Here is a 19,806-nt window from a genome sequence, read left to right on the forward strand (position 1 = left end):
CTGTTTCCCTGCTTGTTTTCATTATCACCTACTTGGACTTGTATTCAAAGCCACACTGCCCTGCTGGGCATTCCAGGTGATGTTGTAGCTTTTGCTTGTGAACATGGTTGACATCTAGCCAGCAAGGATTCATGCATGCAGCTGGGACTAACCCCCCCTCCCTATTTTCCCTCATCAGCTTCCCCATTTCCATACACTAAGAGAACACAGAAAGATGCAAACACAAGGCAAAGAGTCAGGGTTTTTCTCATGGCTTTGTGCTTACCTCTTCTTAAACACTTCACTGGTCACACAGCCTTTCCAATCTATTTCAGTCTGTAAGAAACACACTTAGAAGCATAAAGTTCTAGTTTATTACATGTAAACTCTGCAAATACAAAGACTTCATCGAGGCTTTCACAACATCAGCAATAAAATTACAAGGTAGTTCTCACAGGAAGTTTTAAAATGTGAACATCCCCCTTGTTTTTCCAAAGGCAATCTGATTGTGTTCTCTGAAAAAAAATAAAAGCAGAGTACAAACCTGGTTTAGAAACTCTACCCCAAGGACCTACCTTGAAAAAATATACTCTCAGTGTCCTCTCAGCACATCCAATTTCCAAGTTGCAGCTCAAACTCTATCGACACAGACATACAGTGCTTGTTCCATATACAAACCTGCTGTGGCTTATGCAAGAGAAGTTTAATATCTGAAACAACAATGACAATAAAACCCAAGCAACTGCAGCAGAATCTGTAAAAAGTCACAAAACATCCACTTTTATTTAGCTTTCAACTCAGCCAAACTTCAAACAGCATGGACAGTTTTCTCCTTTGTCAGATGAAAAAGGTTGTACTGCTTGGTCCAGTCAACTGCGTTGGGTCTGAACATCCCAAAGCAACCACACTGGAAAAAGTCTGCAAGGTTCTGGAAGCATCCAAGACTGAAAAGGAGAGAAAGACCTCTGAATAAACCAAACAAAAGAAGACTGCAAGCACCAAAAATAAGTACTGGCTTGTGTTGAATGTGTAAGATGTAAGGCTGTCAATGAGGACATTGACTTAAGAACAGGTCTCTGTTGAGCATTAATCCTCTGCTGGTCTTTTACAACCTACATGACATTAAAGAGTGAGAGCAAATGAAGCTCAACTCAGATATTCACAAGTTGGTACTCAGCAAGAGCTCATCACTTAACACATGAGGACACACAGGCTTCTGGTCTAACAAGGAAATGTTGGTAACTTCTCTGTTCAGCTAAATACTGCAGGAGATGCCAAAAAGGGGGCAGTTCATACCTTAATTCTACTTCTGAACCTACAGAACAGGCATAAATGAACAAGTGAAAGGCAAACACCCTCCCAGGCCTACAACAGGACCTCCTGGTCAATGCTATGGACTGATTTTGGCACACCTTAGAAACACAAACATGCAGAAAGAAGCCCAGTCGCTCCTACGCTGGGTGTTTATTTCCTGGGGCAAAGAAGTTCTCAGCAAGGAAAATGAAATCCATTCCCTCCTCTCAGCACAGGCATGACTGGCACATCCACAGCCTACTGCTTTTTTGCATCTATGAATCATAGAATGGCTCAGGTTGGAAGGAACCTCAGAGATCATCTCCCACCTCCCAGCCATGGGCAGGGATGCCTCTCACTTGGCTCAGCTGCTTGAGGCCTCATCCAGTCTGGCCTTGAACACCCCCAGGGAGAAGGCATCCACAACTTCCCTGGGCAACCTATTCCAGAGAGTCTCACTACCCTCACACTGAAGAGCTTCTTCCTAAGATCCAGTCTAAACCTACTCTCCCTCAGCATAAAGCCATTCCCCTTTGTCCTGTTGCTGGACACCCTTCTGAAAAGCCCCTCTCCAATACCTCCTCTTCAGGTATTGGAAGGCAGCTCCAAGGTCCTCTCTAGGCTCAACAACCCCAGTTCCCTCAGCCTATCCCCACAGCAGAGGTGTTCCTGCCCTTGGATCACCTTTGTAGCCCTCCTCTGGTCTCACTCCAACAGCTCTGTGTGGGGCACCAGAACTGGACACAGTGTTTGAGGTGGGGTTTCACAAGAGCAGAGTAAAGGTGCAGAATCCCCTCCCCTGCCTGCTGGCCACACTCAAATCAGTACTGATAAAATGCATGCTTAAATACACTGTTCACTAATACTCACTTGTATGGAGTTCTCCTGAGTGACACAGGATGCTTAGATGATTTTCCCTGTGTCAGAAGGTTGATCCTTTCATGTGAGGTCAAGCCCAAGAACGCGATCTTACCGAAAAGGAAATGCAAGTCATGGTTAAAACATGAACAGCACTAATTAAAATTCTGGTGAGACTAAAAGGTACCATTAGGAAGAGAGGGAGGAGAGGTTGGCTGTGTCTAACAAGTAACTACTGCCATAATTAATGACTTAAAAGTAGGATTTTAAATGTCACTTGGACTGAAATGGAACCCAGCAAGCTGTAACATTAACGACTCCACGGAGAAGGCAGCTTAATTGGATGGCTCTGAAGACTGCACCATTACAGATGTCTGTACAAGGCTAAGACCCATGGCAACTAAGCACCATCTCCTCAGGCTTTGTCTACATCCTACCACACAACCTGACAGGAAAAGATTCCCTGAAAAGCACAAAGCAGCTTCTCAAAAAAGGTTAAGTAGCTGTCAGAGACTCGAGGCTCTCCTCCCCCTCTGCTCTGCCCAGCTGAGACCACACCTGCAATACTGCGTCTCCTCATGTTGAGATGCAGCCTCCTGTGTCCCAGCTTGTGCCCACTCTTCCTTGTCCAATCACTGGGCACCACCAAAAAGAGCCTGGCCTCTTCATCCTGACACCCACCCCTCAGGTATTTATAGATGCTGATCAGATCCCCTCTCAGCCTTCTCTTCTCCAGACTAAACAGCCCCAGGGCTCTCAGCCTTTCTTCATAGCAGAGATGTTTAAGTTCCTCAATTACCCTCAGAGCCTCCATTGGGACTCTCTCCAGAATAGCCCTGCCTCTCTTGAACTGGGGAGCCCAAAACTGGACACAGCATTAGTCAAGTAAGTTTCTTGCCCAATAAACCCAGAACTTGGTTACAGGAACGATGTGCAGACTGTGATTCTACTTTTAACATGGCAATGCTGAGTGCACAAGTACCTGGGGAACATAAAGGACTGCCCCTAGTAAGAAAAGCACCTAGATGTGACATTAGTCAAGGAAAGCAGGCACAAAGTATTTCTGGGAGCAAATCATCTAGGGAGAAGTTTTAATACCATGACTTAAAGAGAGGAGCCCAAACTGAAGCAGAACAATACCTGATAGAGCTGAACCATCAGCGACAGCGAAGCCCACGCCGTGTGGAAACAGCCTATGGCAAAGATGTAAGAAACCCAGGGGGAACACAGAGTTATCTGGGTGAAGTACATCCAGGCTCCATCCTGCTGATAACTTGTTGCACAATGGTTTGACCAATCTGAAGAGATGCACAAACAGTTAACTGCAAGAACTGAGCAAAGATTATTTGCATAGCAGGAGCAGCAGACAGCAACACGCTCTAGAAACAGCACGCTTGATAGCTCCTGTTCCTACTGAGAAGCACCCACGGGGACAGGTGACTGCTTGCTGCTCTGGCTGCACCACCTCCACAGCAGGTGTTTACTAACTCTCTCTACTTTGCAGCTGTGTTCTAGCGCTGTGTTCATTCATCCTAAGGCAACAAAGTTGGTAAGGGGTTTGGAACACAAGCCCTATGAAGAGAGGCTGAGGGAGCTGGGGTTGCTTAGCCTGGAGAGGAGGAGACTCAGGGGTGACCTTATTGCTCTCTCAACTACCTGAAGGGAGGTTGTAGCCAGGGGGAGGGTTGGTCTCTTCTCCCAGGCAGCCAGTACCAGAACAAGAGGACAGAGTCTCAGGCTGTACCAGGGGAGGTTTAGATAGGGTGTTAGGAAGAAGTTCTATACAGAGAGAGTGATTGCCCATTGGAATGTGCTGCCTGGGGAGGTGGTGGAGTCACCATCACTGGAGGTGTTCAGGAGGAGACTTGATGGGGTGCTTGGTGCCATGGGTTAGTTGTTTAGGTGGCTTGGATTGGTTGATGGGTTGGACACAATGATCTTGAAGGTCTCTTCCAACCTGGTCTATTCTATTCTACACTGTAAGAGCTCTCTTCCCTCCTCCAAGAAGTGTCCTCATTCCCCACATTAATAGTTTGAATGGACAAATGACATATACAGCTCTCCTCTGTTTGAGGTTATCACTACTTTTAAAACCACAAAGAACCTTTTTGCAAGTGCTCAGTATGGATATTTTCAAACAATAAACTCAAGTCTCTGCAATAACATAGTTACAAACTAATTTTCTGTTGCAGTAAGTGCATGCAGACTAGAACCTGCAGCCTGACCTGCCTCCACAGGGCTGCACCTTTCCATCTCTCACTGCTTTCTGATATGGTGTTTTTCAGTGGACATCCCACTAGAGCTGTATGTTAGTTTTTATTAAACACAAATCTCACACACAAATATTTGAGCAGAGACTCAGATCTGATCTATTGGCACACAAAACCAGAATTACCTAATAACATTGGTGAGATATGGGACCACCTGCACAGGTCTAACTACACTTGCTGAAAAGGAACTGGTGGAAAAACAGCCACACACACACATCCTTGAAAGCTAAATTACAACCAATTCTTGGATACCTACACAGCAGAGTTCCATAAAGCAGGCAGACACCAGTCATAGTCAGGAAGGAGAGGAAGAGCAGGTAGTAACGGTGGTTCCCAACGCCTGCATTTGAGGCAAGGAGGAAGACTGACATGTTACCATCCTGCAGTATTTGCATTTCCCCCTCAGTTAACAGAAATGAAGAGAATCAAAAGCACTTCTCATTATTGCCTCTGTTACCCTCAAGAGAGTTTGACAAAGCTGATTTCTTTCTCAACTTTCTCCAGTAGGCCATCCCAATGTATATAAGACAATTAATTCTGATAAAGTCCACCAGGATTTGTCTCTCCTTCCAAGCATGCCTTCAGCTGTTTTAGCTAGATGAGGACTAATTATGCAACCACAGCTCTCCCCATGCACACTACAATTGTCTCAAATGAATGAAAAATCTGAGCTATTCAACTTAATTGTTTGACCTTCCCAACCACAAAGCTATGCATAAAAGCCCCAGACTTCTGGCAGAGAAACATTTACACGAAGACAGACAATTATTTTCTCTTTAAATCACAATTGCCATGGCTCAGGGGTTTGAGCAATGCATCAGAAGGATGTCTCCCCATCTTGTAAACAGCAGACAGCAGAAAAACATTCCCCATTGTTTAACATTACAGAAAAGCTGTTGGCAAAAGGGTATGCTAGAAATCTATTGCTACAGATGGAAAGCTCTGGCCTTTCTATCTTGAGCATCACCAGGGATGAGATAGAAAGGAAGAAGGTTTCTCAGAGAACACAAGAACAGAAAAACCAGCCCTGTGGGGTTATCTCAGTGCTCCAGCTGCTCCATGTCACTGTCTCCACAGTGACAACATGCAGCATTAGGTCAGGAGGACAAACGAGCCTGGCCACTTCCTAGAGCTCCTTCTCCCCTCCCACAGCTACTGCATTAAAATGTCAGTGTGCATTCTTGCCTAGTTCTGTTTGGATCTTCTTTCACACACGTTGTCAAAAGGTTGTCTAATCCCTTTCTGAACCTCCTGATACTGGCTGTATCTGCACACCCTTAGAGCAGGAAGCTCCAAAATGTCATTATCTGCCATGTAAAGACATTTTTATCTTGACCAATTTGAAATGCAGTTGCTATTTTCACTGAGGCTCCCCTAGCTCTAGTCTGGTGTGCTCGGCAAATAGCAGTTCTGCCTTCACTTTAGACACCATCTGCATTGCTTTGGAGGTTTGGGCTTTTTGTTTTCAAAGTCTCAGTCCTATTCCCTCTTGCTTCTTCTCTCAAGTCTCCCAGAATTTTTGGTCTCTGCTCTTAGGGTGAACACTCCATCCCTTTAAACATCTGAGTTGTCTTTCTCTCTACCATCCAACTAATTTGCCTCTGACACTCTTCAACACCAGCTGTGTATTCTTGTATCAGGTGTGCTCTCTCTCTCTCTAAGCAGATCAATGCTACTTCTGTGACTTTTAAAATACATGGCATTTGCAAACTGAATGTAACAGCACTCTCACCTATGCACTGTCCAATCCACAGAGAATGCTGATCGTATCTGGCCACACAGGAATCACAGGCAAGGCAATGCATAGATCTCAAAGGCTTCCTCACCTAGTTGAGGATGGAGGAAAAGAGCAGTCACAGCAAAAGCATCTGCTTTGCTCACAGTTTAGGACATCATCCCATGGACACCTTTCTATTTTGTACAATTTACTGTAGAGCAGACCCCACAGCCCAGAATAGAGATGAGAACTACAGACCCAGTACTGAACAAATACCAAAGCCCCACTTACAAGGCATGAAGTGCAAAACGTTCTGAAGTCCAAGCAACCTGCTTCTGCGAGGGCTGCAATGTTCTGAAACACAAAGGAGCTCTCACTTACATTTGTTTCACATTTTCAAGTGCATCTATGAAGTTAAATTTGCAGTTCATAAGCATTTTGACTGCCAGCACCAAGTCCTTGCTATTCACAAAGGTCCAGGCTAATGCAGCATTATTCTGGGTTGCCATAATTAATTGATACTGTGACTGAAATGCTCTTAAAAATGAGATGGTATTAAGATACAAGGGACCTCTCATACAGTCAGCCAGCCTTCAGAGGGATGAAGAGACCTGCTACATTTACTGTTCCTTTACAATTACTAGATAGACAACATTTACTAGCTCTGTAGCAGCAAGTTAAAACTGCAGCTTGTTCTCTCTGGCACTCTGCAGAACTAGAGCCTGATGGAGAGCAGAAAGACCACAGGCAAAATCCTTTCCTTAATCCACAGGCTGAGGAGACCAAGATGGAGGCAAGGCAGTTATGGCAGGATGATGAAGGTAAGAAGCAGTAGTAAGAGACATGAGCTATGATCTAAAAACTCTTTAAAAGAACAACAAATAGACCAGTATTGCACCACTGGTGACAGGTTGGACTTGATGATTGCTGAGGTCTTTTCCAACCTTACTGATTCTATGACTTTCAGGTTTATCAAGGCTGCACAGGACCACCAAGTAAACCCAAAGTACTGATGTGCTGCAGCAGCCTGGCCCTTCCCTTCTGTTTCACTTACCTCTTTTCTTTCTTTTTCTGAGGTCTTAACATATCCAGGATCAGTTCTCCAAGTTTTGTAGAAATAATACAGGAGCCCCAGCAGACTGAACAAGGCAGGGATCTCAAGAATTGTGTTGGTTACATGTAACATTCAGGTTAAGGAATGTATTCTTACTGATATTCTCTTAGCACTGCTATTTGTAAGACAAAATATTCTCCAATTAGTTTGTTATTTCATAAGCAACAGACAAAAAGGTAAAGAATGGCTTTCATTTTTCCAGCAGGATCTTCTCTGGCCTTCAGGGGCCACCACATCAGAGAGGCTGAATATTCTGCTCAGTTTGTACACTGGAGACTTTTACAACTGTATAAACCTCCATCACCACACAGCTCCCTGTCATCCTCACCAGCAGAGTGCAGGTTTCAGCCTCTGAATATTTAACAGATGCAAAATTAATTCAATTTCTCTTTTCCCCTCTGAAGCTTTTCTATTTTATTTAAACAATACCAATCAGACCTGCATAGTTATTAAGCTTCCAGCAGCTGTAAGATGTTTGACTGCTGCACACACCCCTAATTCATCCAGCTGACTCTACAGCCTCCCTCATGGATAATAATAATTTGTCAGGACTTTTTATGTACAGTTATTTGCTACAACTTCTCCAGCAGACAAATTATTATTATCCATGAGGGAGGAGATAGAATCATTAGGAACATAACTTTTACACTATGGATTAAAACCATCTGTATGTCAGGTGAAAGGGGGAGAAAAACATCTCAAGATTAACTATCCCCATACAGCAACAGAGGGATGTTGAGTGAGACAAGTTTCATGCCAATTAAATTCAAGCAAAGGACAGCCCATGATGCCACCAGGGAGCAGAGAGGCCAGGCCTGGATTCCACCTCCAGTGACCACCCCACCACAATACACACAGCACAGTGGGAATAACTCTTAAAAATCACCAACTGCAACCTCAAGATGGTTTTGGCTTACAAACTAAAGCCACTGCAAAGTAGCTCTAATTAAAACCAAGATAATAAAGGAGGAAGTGTTGGTGCTGTCTGTGCTTGTTGCAATGCAATTGCAGGGTGCACTTGGGTAAGTCAAAATGATTTCCTGTGGATTCTGCTGGTCTGTCTGCAGTACTGTTGGTTTTGTTTGGAGCTGAGAGTAGTCCTTAATTGCTGTGGCTGGATTTTCATTCAGATATAAACACAGGTAAGTAAAATACCAGCCTCTTCTGTAACACTCAGACCTCTGATCAATTCCAGAAGGAAAGGATTAATGAGAAAGAGTTGGATAGTGCAATGGAGGCCACCCATTGCTCATATGCCCAAGCTGTGGTTGGATCATTGATACAGCTCAGCACATGCCTGCCTTCTGGGCTGCCAGTGACCACTGTTGGCTCACAGTGAGTTTGTCATCAACTGACACCCCCAAGGCCTTCTCCTTGGGACTGCTCTTGCTTCATTCCTCACCCAGCCTGGAACTGTGCTTGGGATTGCCCTGACCCAGGAGCAGGACCTGGCACTATGCTCACTGTCTTCAGCAGAGTGCCTGACTCAAACCCCTATCACTGAAGTACTTCTTCATTTAGATGATGCCAAGAAAACCCTAAAAAACTTCACACTGCACCACTGCTTAACATGATTTCCATTTAGACAAGCATATGTGTGCATCCCCTGCAGGAACACTCTTGATCAGTTCATCAAAGTTAATCCTGCTAATTCTATTAAGGATATATCTTAATTTGGAACAGTACAAAAGAAAATGCCCCTTAAAGGATGAAGTAATTAAAAATCAATTAAAATTGTGTAACAATATATTCTAGCTGCTTTAGGACAAAATTAATTACAGCTCCAAGCAGCTCCCTGAAGGGCTTTACAGAAAACTTAATCAATAAATAAATAAATAGATACCCCTCTGTGTCACAGAACAGCAGGGCACTGAACTCTGAGTGTTAACTACTCAAATGCACTGCAAAGGCTCCTCAAAGAAAAGGAAATGAAAGGCAGACATGAATGCCTTGTACACAGAGGATGCAGCATAACCTGGGCATAAAGACAGACAGGAGACTGGAAAGCCTGTTTTGGTGGGATGTGAAGAAATTTGTTCCTTGGTTGCTGGCTGGTTTTTTTCAGGGCTAGGGAGGTGGTTTTGCTTTTGGCCTGAATACCACCAAGTGCCAAAAACTTGCTCTCTCAGGAAGAAGAGATGCTTGGAAGATTGGTTTTTAATGCATGTGCTACTTGGTTGTACTGCATGCCAAAATATATCACTGCAGGAGAGCCTGAGTGAGGAAGATGAGAGAGTCACGTGGAGATGGTAACAGAGACAATTAGGCTGTGTTCATTTTGATACTCCAGTAACATAAGAAATAGTTCAGAGCTGCACACAAATATCTGCTCAAGACAAAAGAAAGGCACAGATATTTAGTTTGTATTTAGCTTCAGTTTAAACTCAGTTATTTCACCCTGGCCCAAAGGAATCAAACCAATCTTACCAGACAGTACTAGGTGGAATTATGATTCTATAGAATGGGTTGGGTTGGAAGGGACCTCCAAAGGTCATCTAGTCCAACCTCCCTGCAGTCAGCAGGGAAATCCACCACTACAGCAGGTTGCTCAGAGCTTTGTCCAGCCTGACCTTGCATATCTTCATTGACAGGGCCTCAACTACCTCCCTGGGCAACCTGTTGCATGACCAGACTCGGATTTCTGAGGCACTGTAAGGAGAGTTCTACTGCATTGTTGAATATAAAGGATATCAGGCAGGAGCCAGAAAAAACAGGTAATGGACATCCAGAAGATTGAACTTAGCAGAAATGCTGTGGGAAGGTACCTTAAATTTTTGAGCCCCACACATTGCCTGCAAGAATATCCAAAGCAAAATGTCCTTTTTATAAAGATTATTTAAAATGCAGTTCCAGAGACTCTAAATGAAGCTTCACACACACAGTATACAACAAGTCTCTCTCAGAGCAAATTGTCACCAGCAGCATTCTTTAGCCAGCTGTGTAGGGGGTTAACAAAGCAGAAGTAACACTGGGGAGTGCTCTGCTCCAGACTAATCTTAAACAGCAGAAGTGCTGCAGCACTGGGGTAAAGTGCTGGTGCCATGTGGACAGCACTGCCATTTCAAGGAACACCAACTGCTGCAGGAGCTGTTGAAGAAGGCAAGAAGCCTGCAAAGCAGCTGAGGGTAACACTGGGAGGGCTGAGGAGCAGAGTGGGAGAAAGAATGAGGCTTAATCAACCAGTGCCACAAATACAGAAGGAAAAGTTGAGCACACTTCTGAGCATTGTGCATAGATATCTGTGTCTGCCAGGGGCAGACCTTCAGTAACAGTTTTTAACATTAAAATTACCTAACAGACTGCTTAAACACTTCAGTGGTTTTTCTCACATCATTCAGTGATGATAAAACTCACTTTGCACAGCTAAACACACATTCAATTTCTACAGTCATTCTACAAAGCAAACAGATTTAAACCCTTCCCACACTCTGCAACCATTCCTCAGGAGGTATTTTTTATGCTAAGGGCAACTAAACTCTGAAAAGAATGTTGTGCTAGATAGAGAGACCAAAAAGCCACAGACCTCATAAACAGGGCCATCCCAAATAGCAGCAAGAGAAGCAGTCCTCCTTTCAGGAGCCAGGAATCAGAACTTAGGTTCATTACATATCCTACAGCCCATATCAGTGCCAAGGAAGATGCCAGCAGCAGGATGACCTATTAAAATGAATACTGTTAACATGTGGCAAAGTATTCAGGCAGGACCTACTGCAGAGGTACTCAGATAACGTCATAACAAATGCTGAAAGACTCAGGTAAGATAGTGTGACACATGAACACAGCAAACACCAAATCCCCCACCCAAACCACTGCCACATGCATTTCAAGTGTTTCACTTTCATGTATCCAATTCCAGCAACCTTCCTGTCAGAGAAGAGCTAAGCTGTATGTTGTTCTAGACACAGAATGCTGTGGCTGCATTTCCATTTGTCATTACTGGTGCCATTACCTCATACTTCTCTATGATTTTCAGTAACCTGCTGTTTCTTCTGCTTCTCATTCTTTCTTCCTCTTTCACCATATAAACCACAAAGCGATTCAGACTCTGATAAGCAAGGTCAAGTGGTGTCTCTCCCTATAACAACAGAAACATTGATTTCTTGATGCACTTAAGCTTTCCCTTCTAACAGAAGCACGAAGTAAATACTGCTAAAACAAGAACAATTTGGCATTCACTTCCCCTGTTTTCTTTTTCTTCAGGCAAAGGAAACAACAGAGTTTTAGCATGCTTCATTCTGTGCTTTGTAGTTCTAAACACTGATACTTGCAACCAGACTGCATCTATTTGAGGTATCTGTTGGCCTATCTCCAGCAACCTGAAACACTAAACTGTCTGCTAGAATATGATGTGCTTACTGAAAGGGAAGGATTCCCGTTTATGTTAACTTTTTAAAACCAAAACAACAACATCCCCAGAGTCACACATGACCAAAATGAAGTGGCAGATGGCAAAGCTGCACAGCTTAGTACATGAACCCTGAGAACTGCCCTGTGCGAACATCTGCAGAGTCACAGGAATTGAGAGTTCCAACATTTATGCTTCTCACTATCAGTTTTTACAAACATTAGGATGAAGGCTTTCAGAAGTCCCTCTGAACATACCAACAGGCACTACCAAACACTGCTTTTGACAGGAGGACACAGACATCTTTTTGAAGTCTGTAGGAGTCTCACTGGACAGACACCAAGACACTGCTGTTTTAAAAAGTCTGCCCAAAGTCATTCTCCTCATGACAAAGTTTTCAAGCAGAAAACAGCCAACTTTAAACAAAGAAAGAGGGAGGATCTGCAAGGGACACAAGTATGCTCCCCCTGACTGAAAGGTTGGGCTGTTCATCCAATGGACATTGCAGAGAACCTGTCTTCTTGCTTCACATCACACAAAAATGGCACTCACTCCTTTTGGGAAAGGCCTGCTCTTAGTCAATCCCCCTCCCAAAGAGTATCCAAAGGGGAAGGGACTCAGATTTTTCTTGACATTCATTTTACACATTCATATCACAGAGTGAAATACCATGAAAGAACTTTTACCTTGGCATTTTTTACATCCAGGCTAGCACCAGCTTCCAGCAGCAGATCCACTGCACTGGTATTTCCTGATGTTATTGCCCAGTGCAGTGCAGTGTTCTTTTGAACATTGTCTACAGCATTGAGAGAGGGGTTAAACTTTAAGAGAAACCTCGTGGGTTCTGGTCTAGATGAAAATAAAGTATAACAGTTAACAAAGAAAAGGTAAGCTATACTGCAAGATGAAACTTTTGAACCCCTTATAAAAACCTCTGCTCCCACCTGTGAAACAAGAGCAGGCACACAAGGCCTTCTCTCACAGCAATGGCAGGTTCAGGATCTGCCCTGAAGGTCTTTCTCTCCCAGACTCTGCTACCTTCCCCTTCTAACAAGTATGAATTATATAGAGATTCTATCTTCCTGCAGCACTGTGTTCAACCTTACATCTTTATATTGTATTCATTCTAAATGCATTTTACTGTCTCCATCTCCATTTATTCTAATTTCTGATATAGAATATGGCACAGTAATACTGTAGCCAGCTCAGCCACAAACCTGAATGTCTTGAAGAGGTTCTTTTGACTTTCTTTGCTCTATTTGACTCCCTATTTCCTAACTGCTGATCTCTGAAACACTGCCTGTTTTAACACAGCAAGAAGGGAATGCAAAACCTTTTCAACAAAAGGTTTTCATAAGAGCAACTTCACCTCACCATTTGTTGAGTGCAATAAAGTAGCTGCTTTTCAAGTGATTCATGACTTACCCAACAGCTTTTTGTGCTGATAACATTAAAGGTGTCTGTCCATTCAAGTCTGTTGCATCTATGTCCTAAACATAAAGGAAAAGGTAACAAGCAACTGATCAACAGGGATTTCAGGAGACAGTTAGATGGTCAGAGTTATACAATTGGCTTAGCTTCACTAATGGAAAGAAACTAAATCATAGCAGCCAAGAAGCCAATGCTCAGTTAAGCTTTCCCCCCTCAGCCTTGCATGCCACTCCTTTCAGAAGATGCTGAGTCTCCACCAAGGATATTGCTAAGAGAAAGTGTCCACTAAGGACATTTTAAGGGAACCATATTCACCCTATTTCCTGTCCTTTTTGCTCAGAAATACTATAAACAAGATGTACCTTGGAAAGCAGCACTAACCATCTTTTCTGTGTGTAAAGAGATGCACATAACAGAATGGCCAAGTACATCAAACTGGTCTACTACAACAACAAAAAAACCTGATTATCTTTACATGACCATTTAAACATCTAACTTGCATCACCTAATCCACATCACCTACCTCTGAGAAGTGTCCTATGCACAGGCAGCTACTCATAAGCAGGAACAATACCTGGTACATCAGCCACATACCTGGCCCTTTGATACGAGGTAAGCGATGATGGGCATGTGTTGAAACAGCACTGCTAAGTGAATGCTGCTGAACCCTTCCCCATCAATCAGACTGGGATCTGCTCCACATTTCAGCAATAATATCACCATAGGTAGGTGTCCTTGTCTGTAAGGATACATGAAATGAAACTACAGAGATAGCAAAAGCTGGACATTCTAATGAAAACAAAGCTTGAGCTTTCCTACATACAACCTCCCCTCCCCCCATCAAAAAAACCCCAAAGAAACCTCCAGATTCCTGTGGGTTTATTCAGGAAATGACTATTTTCCCTAAATCACAGATTCACAGACAGTGTCAGGTTGGAAGGAACCCTCAAAGGTCGTGTTCTCCAACCCCCCTGCAGTGAGCAGGGACACCTCCAACTGGCTCACGCTGCCCAGGGCCACAATCAATAGTTTTAATCAGAACCTTCTATTAAAATATATACCTTAATAACTCCATCTAGGGTAAAAATGTTAATTTAGCCTACAGTGGCTATTCTACAGTGGCCACTTCTCCTGTGTGCAGCCCTTCTCAGAAGCACCACCTAACCTTTTTCTTTTTGTTTTGCAGAAGACCAAGGCAGGATTGTGAGCATTTGCACACCTCTCTACATGCCTCTGAGTAACAAGACACCTTGCACTAGTCCTACTAGCAGCGCTTGTGCTTTGAAGTCCAGGATAGGCAGCACTGAGTCTTCTGAGGGCACACCAAGGGAATCCAGGGGAGAAGCTAAACCAGCTGAAAGCACATCAGCTAGGCTGGCTGAAGTCTGAGGGGAACTCTGACCACAACTTATTCAGACTTCAACTTTATCCTAATAAGCATCCACAATTAACTTCTCTGCTCACTAAGGCAGAACTTACTGCAGATAAAATCTGAAGAGTACTTTTCTATCCCTAGGGGAACACCAACATGTGAGTCCAAGTGACTAAAGCACCAATACACACATTAACTGCTGCCTGCTAAGCTGCCAGGAAGCAGAAAACAGATTTCAGCATTATTATGGACATGCTGTGAAATTCCTTGTGCCTCAATAAAATATGCCACAGAAAGTGATTTAAGATGACCACTGCTGTGCCACACAAAATGCTGCCCTAACTGCTAACACTAACAGATTAACAATCAGTAGTTGCAAGAAGCATACCTAATGGCCCAGTGAAGGGGAGTGGAATTCAAATCTCCACCCAGCTGATCCACTACTGCACCTTTGGAAATATAGTATCTGTGCAAAAGCAACACAATAAGATTAAGAATAGGCATAATAAGATATGAAAGCATTATGCTAAGGGTAACATAGCTCTGGAAGTAAACAGCTTATCATAAAAAAGAGAAGCAAACAGCCAAGAGCAGCTTTGCAGTAAAGGATGCTGCCTGGAGAAGACGCTTGAGAAAAACACAGTAATTAGCAAGACAATTACAAAATCAGCTTTTATCTTTGTTAAACAAACCAGACCCAGGAAAAAATCTAATGATTTCATGTACCACATGATTTTTACATACAGAGAAACCACAGTAACTTCACATTTCAGTGACATTTTCACTAAGCTAATTGGGTTGAAATTTGAGTTGTGTGCTTTTCCTCGCAGGCACCACGTTCCTCTGTTTTAAAGTCTAACAGCAACAAAGATGTGAAGAAGAGTGGCAGAATACTTGTGTCACTTTCTCAAGGACTACAGAGCTTACTTAACCAGCTCCTGTCTGTTGTTTATCGCTGCCCAGTGAAGAAGAGTCACGTTTTCTTTGTCCGGCTGTCGAACATCGTATCCTGCTTCCACCAGTTCTTTGCATCGCTCTATTATCCCGTACCTTAAAACGAGGAGGAACAAAACATATTGATTTATTTATCATTCATTTGTTAATTACCTCCAATTTAGAGACAGTCACCTACTAAAGGAAACGTAAACCTCAGTAAGCATCACCCAGCAATTCCCACTTGAGCAAAGTCCACACTACATTCATAGTTTCATAGTTTCATTCAGGGTTGGAAGGGACCACAAGGATCATCTAGTTCCAACCCCCCTGCCATGGGCAGGGACACCCTACACTAGATCAGGCTGCCCAGAGCCTCATCCAGCCTGCTCTTAAACACCCCCAGGGACGGGGCCTCGACCACCTCCCTGGACAACCCATTCCAGGGTTTCACCACTCTCATGGTGAAGAACCTCCTCAATTCAATGGAAGCCTTGTAAAAAGAGTTGGGCTGAGCCTTGACCAAACCTGGCTGAGATACTATTATGACAGAAGTATTCACAACAGTACCTTTAAGTGGTTTTTCCCTTGTTTTACTACTACCTGGCTCACATCTGAGGATCACTCCCACAAATTTCCCCATTTTGCCTATGCAGAACACAGACTTACTGTGTGGCCTTGACAATGTCACAGGTGCTGGGGTCTTCCAAAACGGGAGGTGGTCCTGGTAGCACCGGTACATCTTTATTCCCGTGGCTACCATGACAGCCGTGCATATGAGGTCGATGAGGCCCATGGCAGTGGTTCTTACACTGTTGGATAACAGAAGGGCTGTCAACAAACATTATTTATCCACCTCAGTTCCCCCTTTACCAGATGCACACACCATAGAGAATCAGAAGGTCGCTACGGTTACACACCACATCACATCCCACCCTTACCCCGCTCTTCTAGGGCCGCTACTACACCTACCCTTGAGCACCGTGCAGTGGTTCTATGAAGGAAGCTAACTTACAGCAGGGTTAAACCCACCCGACAAGCGCCTGTCCTTTGTGTTTGGCACGGGGACAAGCGAGGCCAGCAAGGATATGGTTAAGGTCCACAAAGGCATTAAACGCCTCGCAGAGCTGGCTCCCGACCCAGCAACCTCACCCAGAGCAAGGCTGCCAGGCCAGAAAGGACAGCCCACGCCTGCGACCGGGTTTGGGTACAGAAGGACACCGGAGAGCCACAGGGCACCCGCGCACGCCTGGCCCCCAGAGCGAGGCACTAGCAACAAGCCACGCCAGGCACAGGCCTCCTTCCCCGGTCCAAGAGCAGCCGAGAACCCAGGGCTACTACAGCCCCGCTGCAGTACAGACCCCGGCCCCGCTGCCTGCTTCGGCCCGCTACGAGCCACGGCCTCACACCCGGCACCCTGCGGGCCCAGCGCCCCTCCCCAGCTCCAGCCACCCTTCCAGCCGCCCACAGCCTGTCCCGGGCCGCCGAGTCCCACGCCACCGCCTCGCGCGTGCCCAGGGCTTCCCCTCAGCGGCCCCAAGGGTCAGGCAGGGCGGCCCCAGGGGTCAGGCAGGGCGGCCCCGGCCGGCCGGGCGGACCGAGGGCAGAGCCGCGCCGCCCTCCCAGCGGCCCCTCAGCAGCCCGCCCTCTCTCCTTCCCCGGCAGCAAGCCCCGGGCCTCCCCTCACCGCCGGGCCGCCGCCGGCCATCCTCCCCGCCGGAGGCTCCGCAGCCGCCCGAGCTTCCTGCTCCCGCTTCCTGGTTACCAGCTCCGGGGAGCGGCAGCTCCGCGGCGGGGGCGGGACCGGGACCGCCGGGGCCGGGCACGGGCAGCCCAGGGCCTGGGGCTCCCGGGGTGCAGGCGCTGCTCGGCTGCCTAGGGAAACCGTCCCTAACCCCCGGCACGGCTTGCACAAGCAGGCCAACGGTTTCTAGGTTTTTTTCTGTCTCAAGCTCCTCCTTCCCTTTTTCAAAGGCTGCCACACGGAAAAATTCATTCGCGTTTCATAGGGGATCGCCCCCGGGTCAAGGACAAGGACCAGGGCCGGGCCCATTTCTGCTGGTGTAACCTTCACCTTTGCGTCAGCAGCAAACGGGTTCAGCTGAAAGTGATCCGAGCCCCACGCCTGGCCCACGAACCATTATCATTACCAGGTTATCATCTGTCCCACCCCCGCTGTCTCTTGCGCCAGAAGCTCAGAGGACAGCTGGACCAGCGCAGAGTTCAAAGGCTGCCAAGTCGATAGTGAAACACGAGAAAGAATTGTGAAGCCCGTAAACGTTTCGACACGTGAGCACGTTGCAAGCAAGCATTACGGTATGACAGGTACCAAAGATTTATCCCCATGCTGAGCAGATGACGAAACAAACCTATGCCTCGTTTATGCTGCCCACACACGGGTAAGAGCAGGGTGGGAGAGGAGCGAGCAGCCAGCATCAGAGTAGAGCGGGGGCAGAGCAGGAGTTATTAAGGCCATCATAAATCCATCCTCTAACACTCATGGGTTTGATGTTGCAACCTTAATGACGCTCATGTGGCAGGTCGTTGTAGGCAGTTTCCTGCAAGTATTTTCAATCAGAAGGAGAAAAAGGTGTTTTCTCTTTTGTATAGTCACAGCAAAAGTTGCTTATCATTAGAGCAATATCTGCCATTTCAGTCAAAAAAATCCCTCCAGCACACAACAAATGGCTTTGCTGAGCTATTTGTGGACAATAAATTGAGTCAGAACTGAAGAGTTCTGTAAGGGTTTTTCTGCACCTTGCTGCTGCCCTCAGTGCCACACTGCTACCACATCTCATTTGTTTATACTTAGTAAATCTGCTCCGAGATGCAAACCTAAGTGTTAGCATGAGTAAGAACAGTTCCTACTCATCCACAAGCCTTAAGAGATTAAGACTTGGATGAAGTGCATTGTCTTCAAAAGTCCTGCAATAATCATTCTGCTTCCCAAACAGCCTTTTGCAAGTGACTATGCCCCTGATTAGTGTGATTTGGATTAGATAATGGTGAAGAGATACTGAGGCATTTGGCACCTTTCAATCAGCATTTTGCTTCACTGCATAAGCCACGGAGAAGCAAGTATAAACCCCAGCACTAAATCAGATTACATTACAGGAAAATGGCAATTTAAGTAGCACAATGCTTTTTTATTAATGCAAAACCATCATCTTATGCATTCCCCATTTTCTCTTATTGCTTTGGATGCTGCTTTATGAAGCACTATAAGCAATAAGATTTTGTACATAAGTGTTTCTTTTCTGAAGAAAAAATTGAGGCTGCACAGATAGCATTCAGTTTACTTCTAGAGGCTATTTCCTTAGCCTCTCTCTCCTGAAAAAACCACCCATAAAAATAAATCTTTCTCCAATTCTGCTGCAACAAGGAGTTTTGACAGAGCTACAGGAATATCACCACAGTCCTGCCAACCAAAGGATCACTGTACCTCTCCCACCAGTTACAGCCCTCACATCAATCCACTAAGATTGCTTGTGGAATTTGCATGCAGTGGGTTGTACATAACCTCAGAACGATTCAAATTAATTTTCTGTGTTATTTGTGCATAGCCAAATGCACTTCACAGTGCAGAAGCACTGAGGTATGAGACAACTCCAGTTTGCAAGTTCGCAGAAGAAGTAGTCCAGTGCAGAGCCACAAAGATGCTGAAGGAAGCAGAACATCTTCCTTATGAGGACAGGCTGCGGGAGCTGGGGTTGTTCAGCCTGGAGAAGGCTTCAGAAAGACCTAATAGCAGCCTCCCTGAAGGGGGCTACAAGAAGGCTGCAGAGGGACTGTTTGGAAAGCTCTGCAGTGATAGGATGAGAGGCAATGGTTTGAATTGTGAGGAGATTCAGATTGGATGTTAGGAACAAGTTCTGCACCATGAGGGTGGTAGAACACTGAAACAGGTTGCCCAGGGAGGTAGTTGAGGCCCCATCCCTGGAGATACTCAAAGTCAGCAACCTGCTGTAGTGGAGGAGGTCCCTGCTGGCTGCAGGGGCGTTGGACTGGATGACCTTTGGGGGTCCCTCCCAACACAACCCATTCTATGATTCAAACTTGGACTGATCACTCAGAGCAGAAAATACTCCGTGGCTGCCACCGTGAGGCAAGAGCCTGTACTTCTGCTGTCATTCACTCTGAGCACAGCCGGGACAGAGCAACCATGTCTCATTCTGTCCTGAGCACAGCTCTTTGGACCAGTCACTGAGCTGCTCAGAGAAAGAGATTTTAAGAAGAGTTCACATATTGATGAACATGGATAAGATGCATGCTGTAGTCCCCCATTGAACTGTGCCAGCATTCAAGCAGGCTGGATGGGAATGAACTGAATAGCAGCTTTGCAGAGCCCTGGTCTCAGAAGTGCTATTGTATTGTGATGCTATCTAGAGACAGGGGTTTTCCATGTGGGAAAGCATCCTCCCACCCTATAGACAGTGGCAGATGAGCTCTCCCCACTTCCCTGTAAATTGAATATTGACAATCTGAAATGGTGAT

The 19,806-nt window shown here is 45.3% G+C and overlaps 1 protein-coding gene across 2 annotated transcripts; it reads right to left on the reverse strand.

Annotated features, from left to right (window-relative positions):
- Positions 1-330: 330 nt before the first annotated feature.
- Positions 331-17,191, reverse strand: ZDHHC13 (zinc finger DHHC-type palmitoyltransferase 13). Of its 2 annotated transcripts, none has more exons than XM_068148389.1 (17): positions 17,000-17,191; positions 15,982-16,124; positions 15,307-15,429; positions 14,768-14,845; positions 13,602-13,746; positions 13,002-13,066; positions 12,263-12,425; positions 11,181-11,306; positions 10,755-10,888; positions 9,921-10,023; positions 7,172-7,294; positions 6,409-6,471; positions 6,133-6,226; positions 4,657-4,740; positions 3,271-3,428; positions 2,143-2,240; positions 331-923 (listed from the first exon to the last, which is right to left on the reverse strand). In XM_068148389.1, exons 1-17 carry the CDS (start codon positions 17,018-17,020, stop codon positions 788-790), a joined length of 1,857 nt encoding a protein of 618 aa, XP_068004490.1. In that variant the 5' UTR covers positions 17,021-17,191; the 3' UTR covers positions 331-787. The 2 variants fall into 2 exon arrangements, with proteins under 2 accessions (XP_068004490.1, XP_068004489.1); XM_068148388.1 differs by lacking the exon at positions 17,000-17,191 and adding an exon at positions 16,765-16,782.
- Between the last annotated feature and the right edge of the window lie 2,615 nt (positions 17,192-19,806).

This window comes from Melanerpes formicivorus, unplaced genomic scaffold, assembly GCF_026170545.1.
Source record: "Melanerpes formicivorus ecotype bairdi unplaced genomic scaffold, bMelFor1.0.p_v2 SCAF_16, whole genome shotgun sequence".
In the NCBI taxonomy this organism is placed as follows: Eukaryota; Metazoa; Chordata; class Aves; order Piciformes; family Picidae; genus Melanerpes; species Melanerpes formicivorus.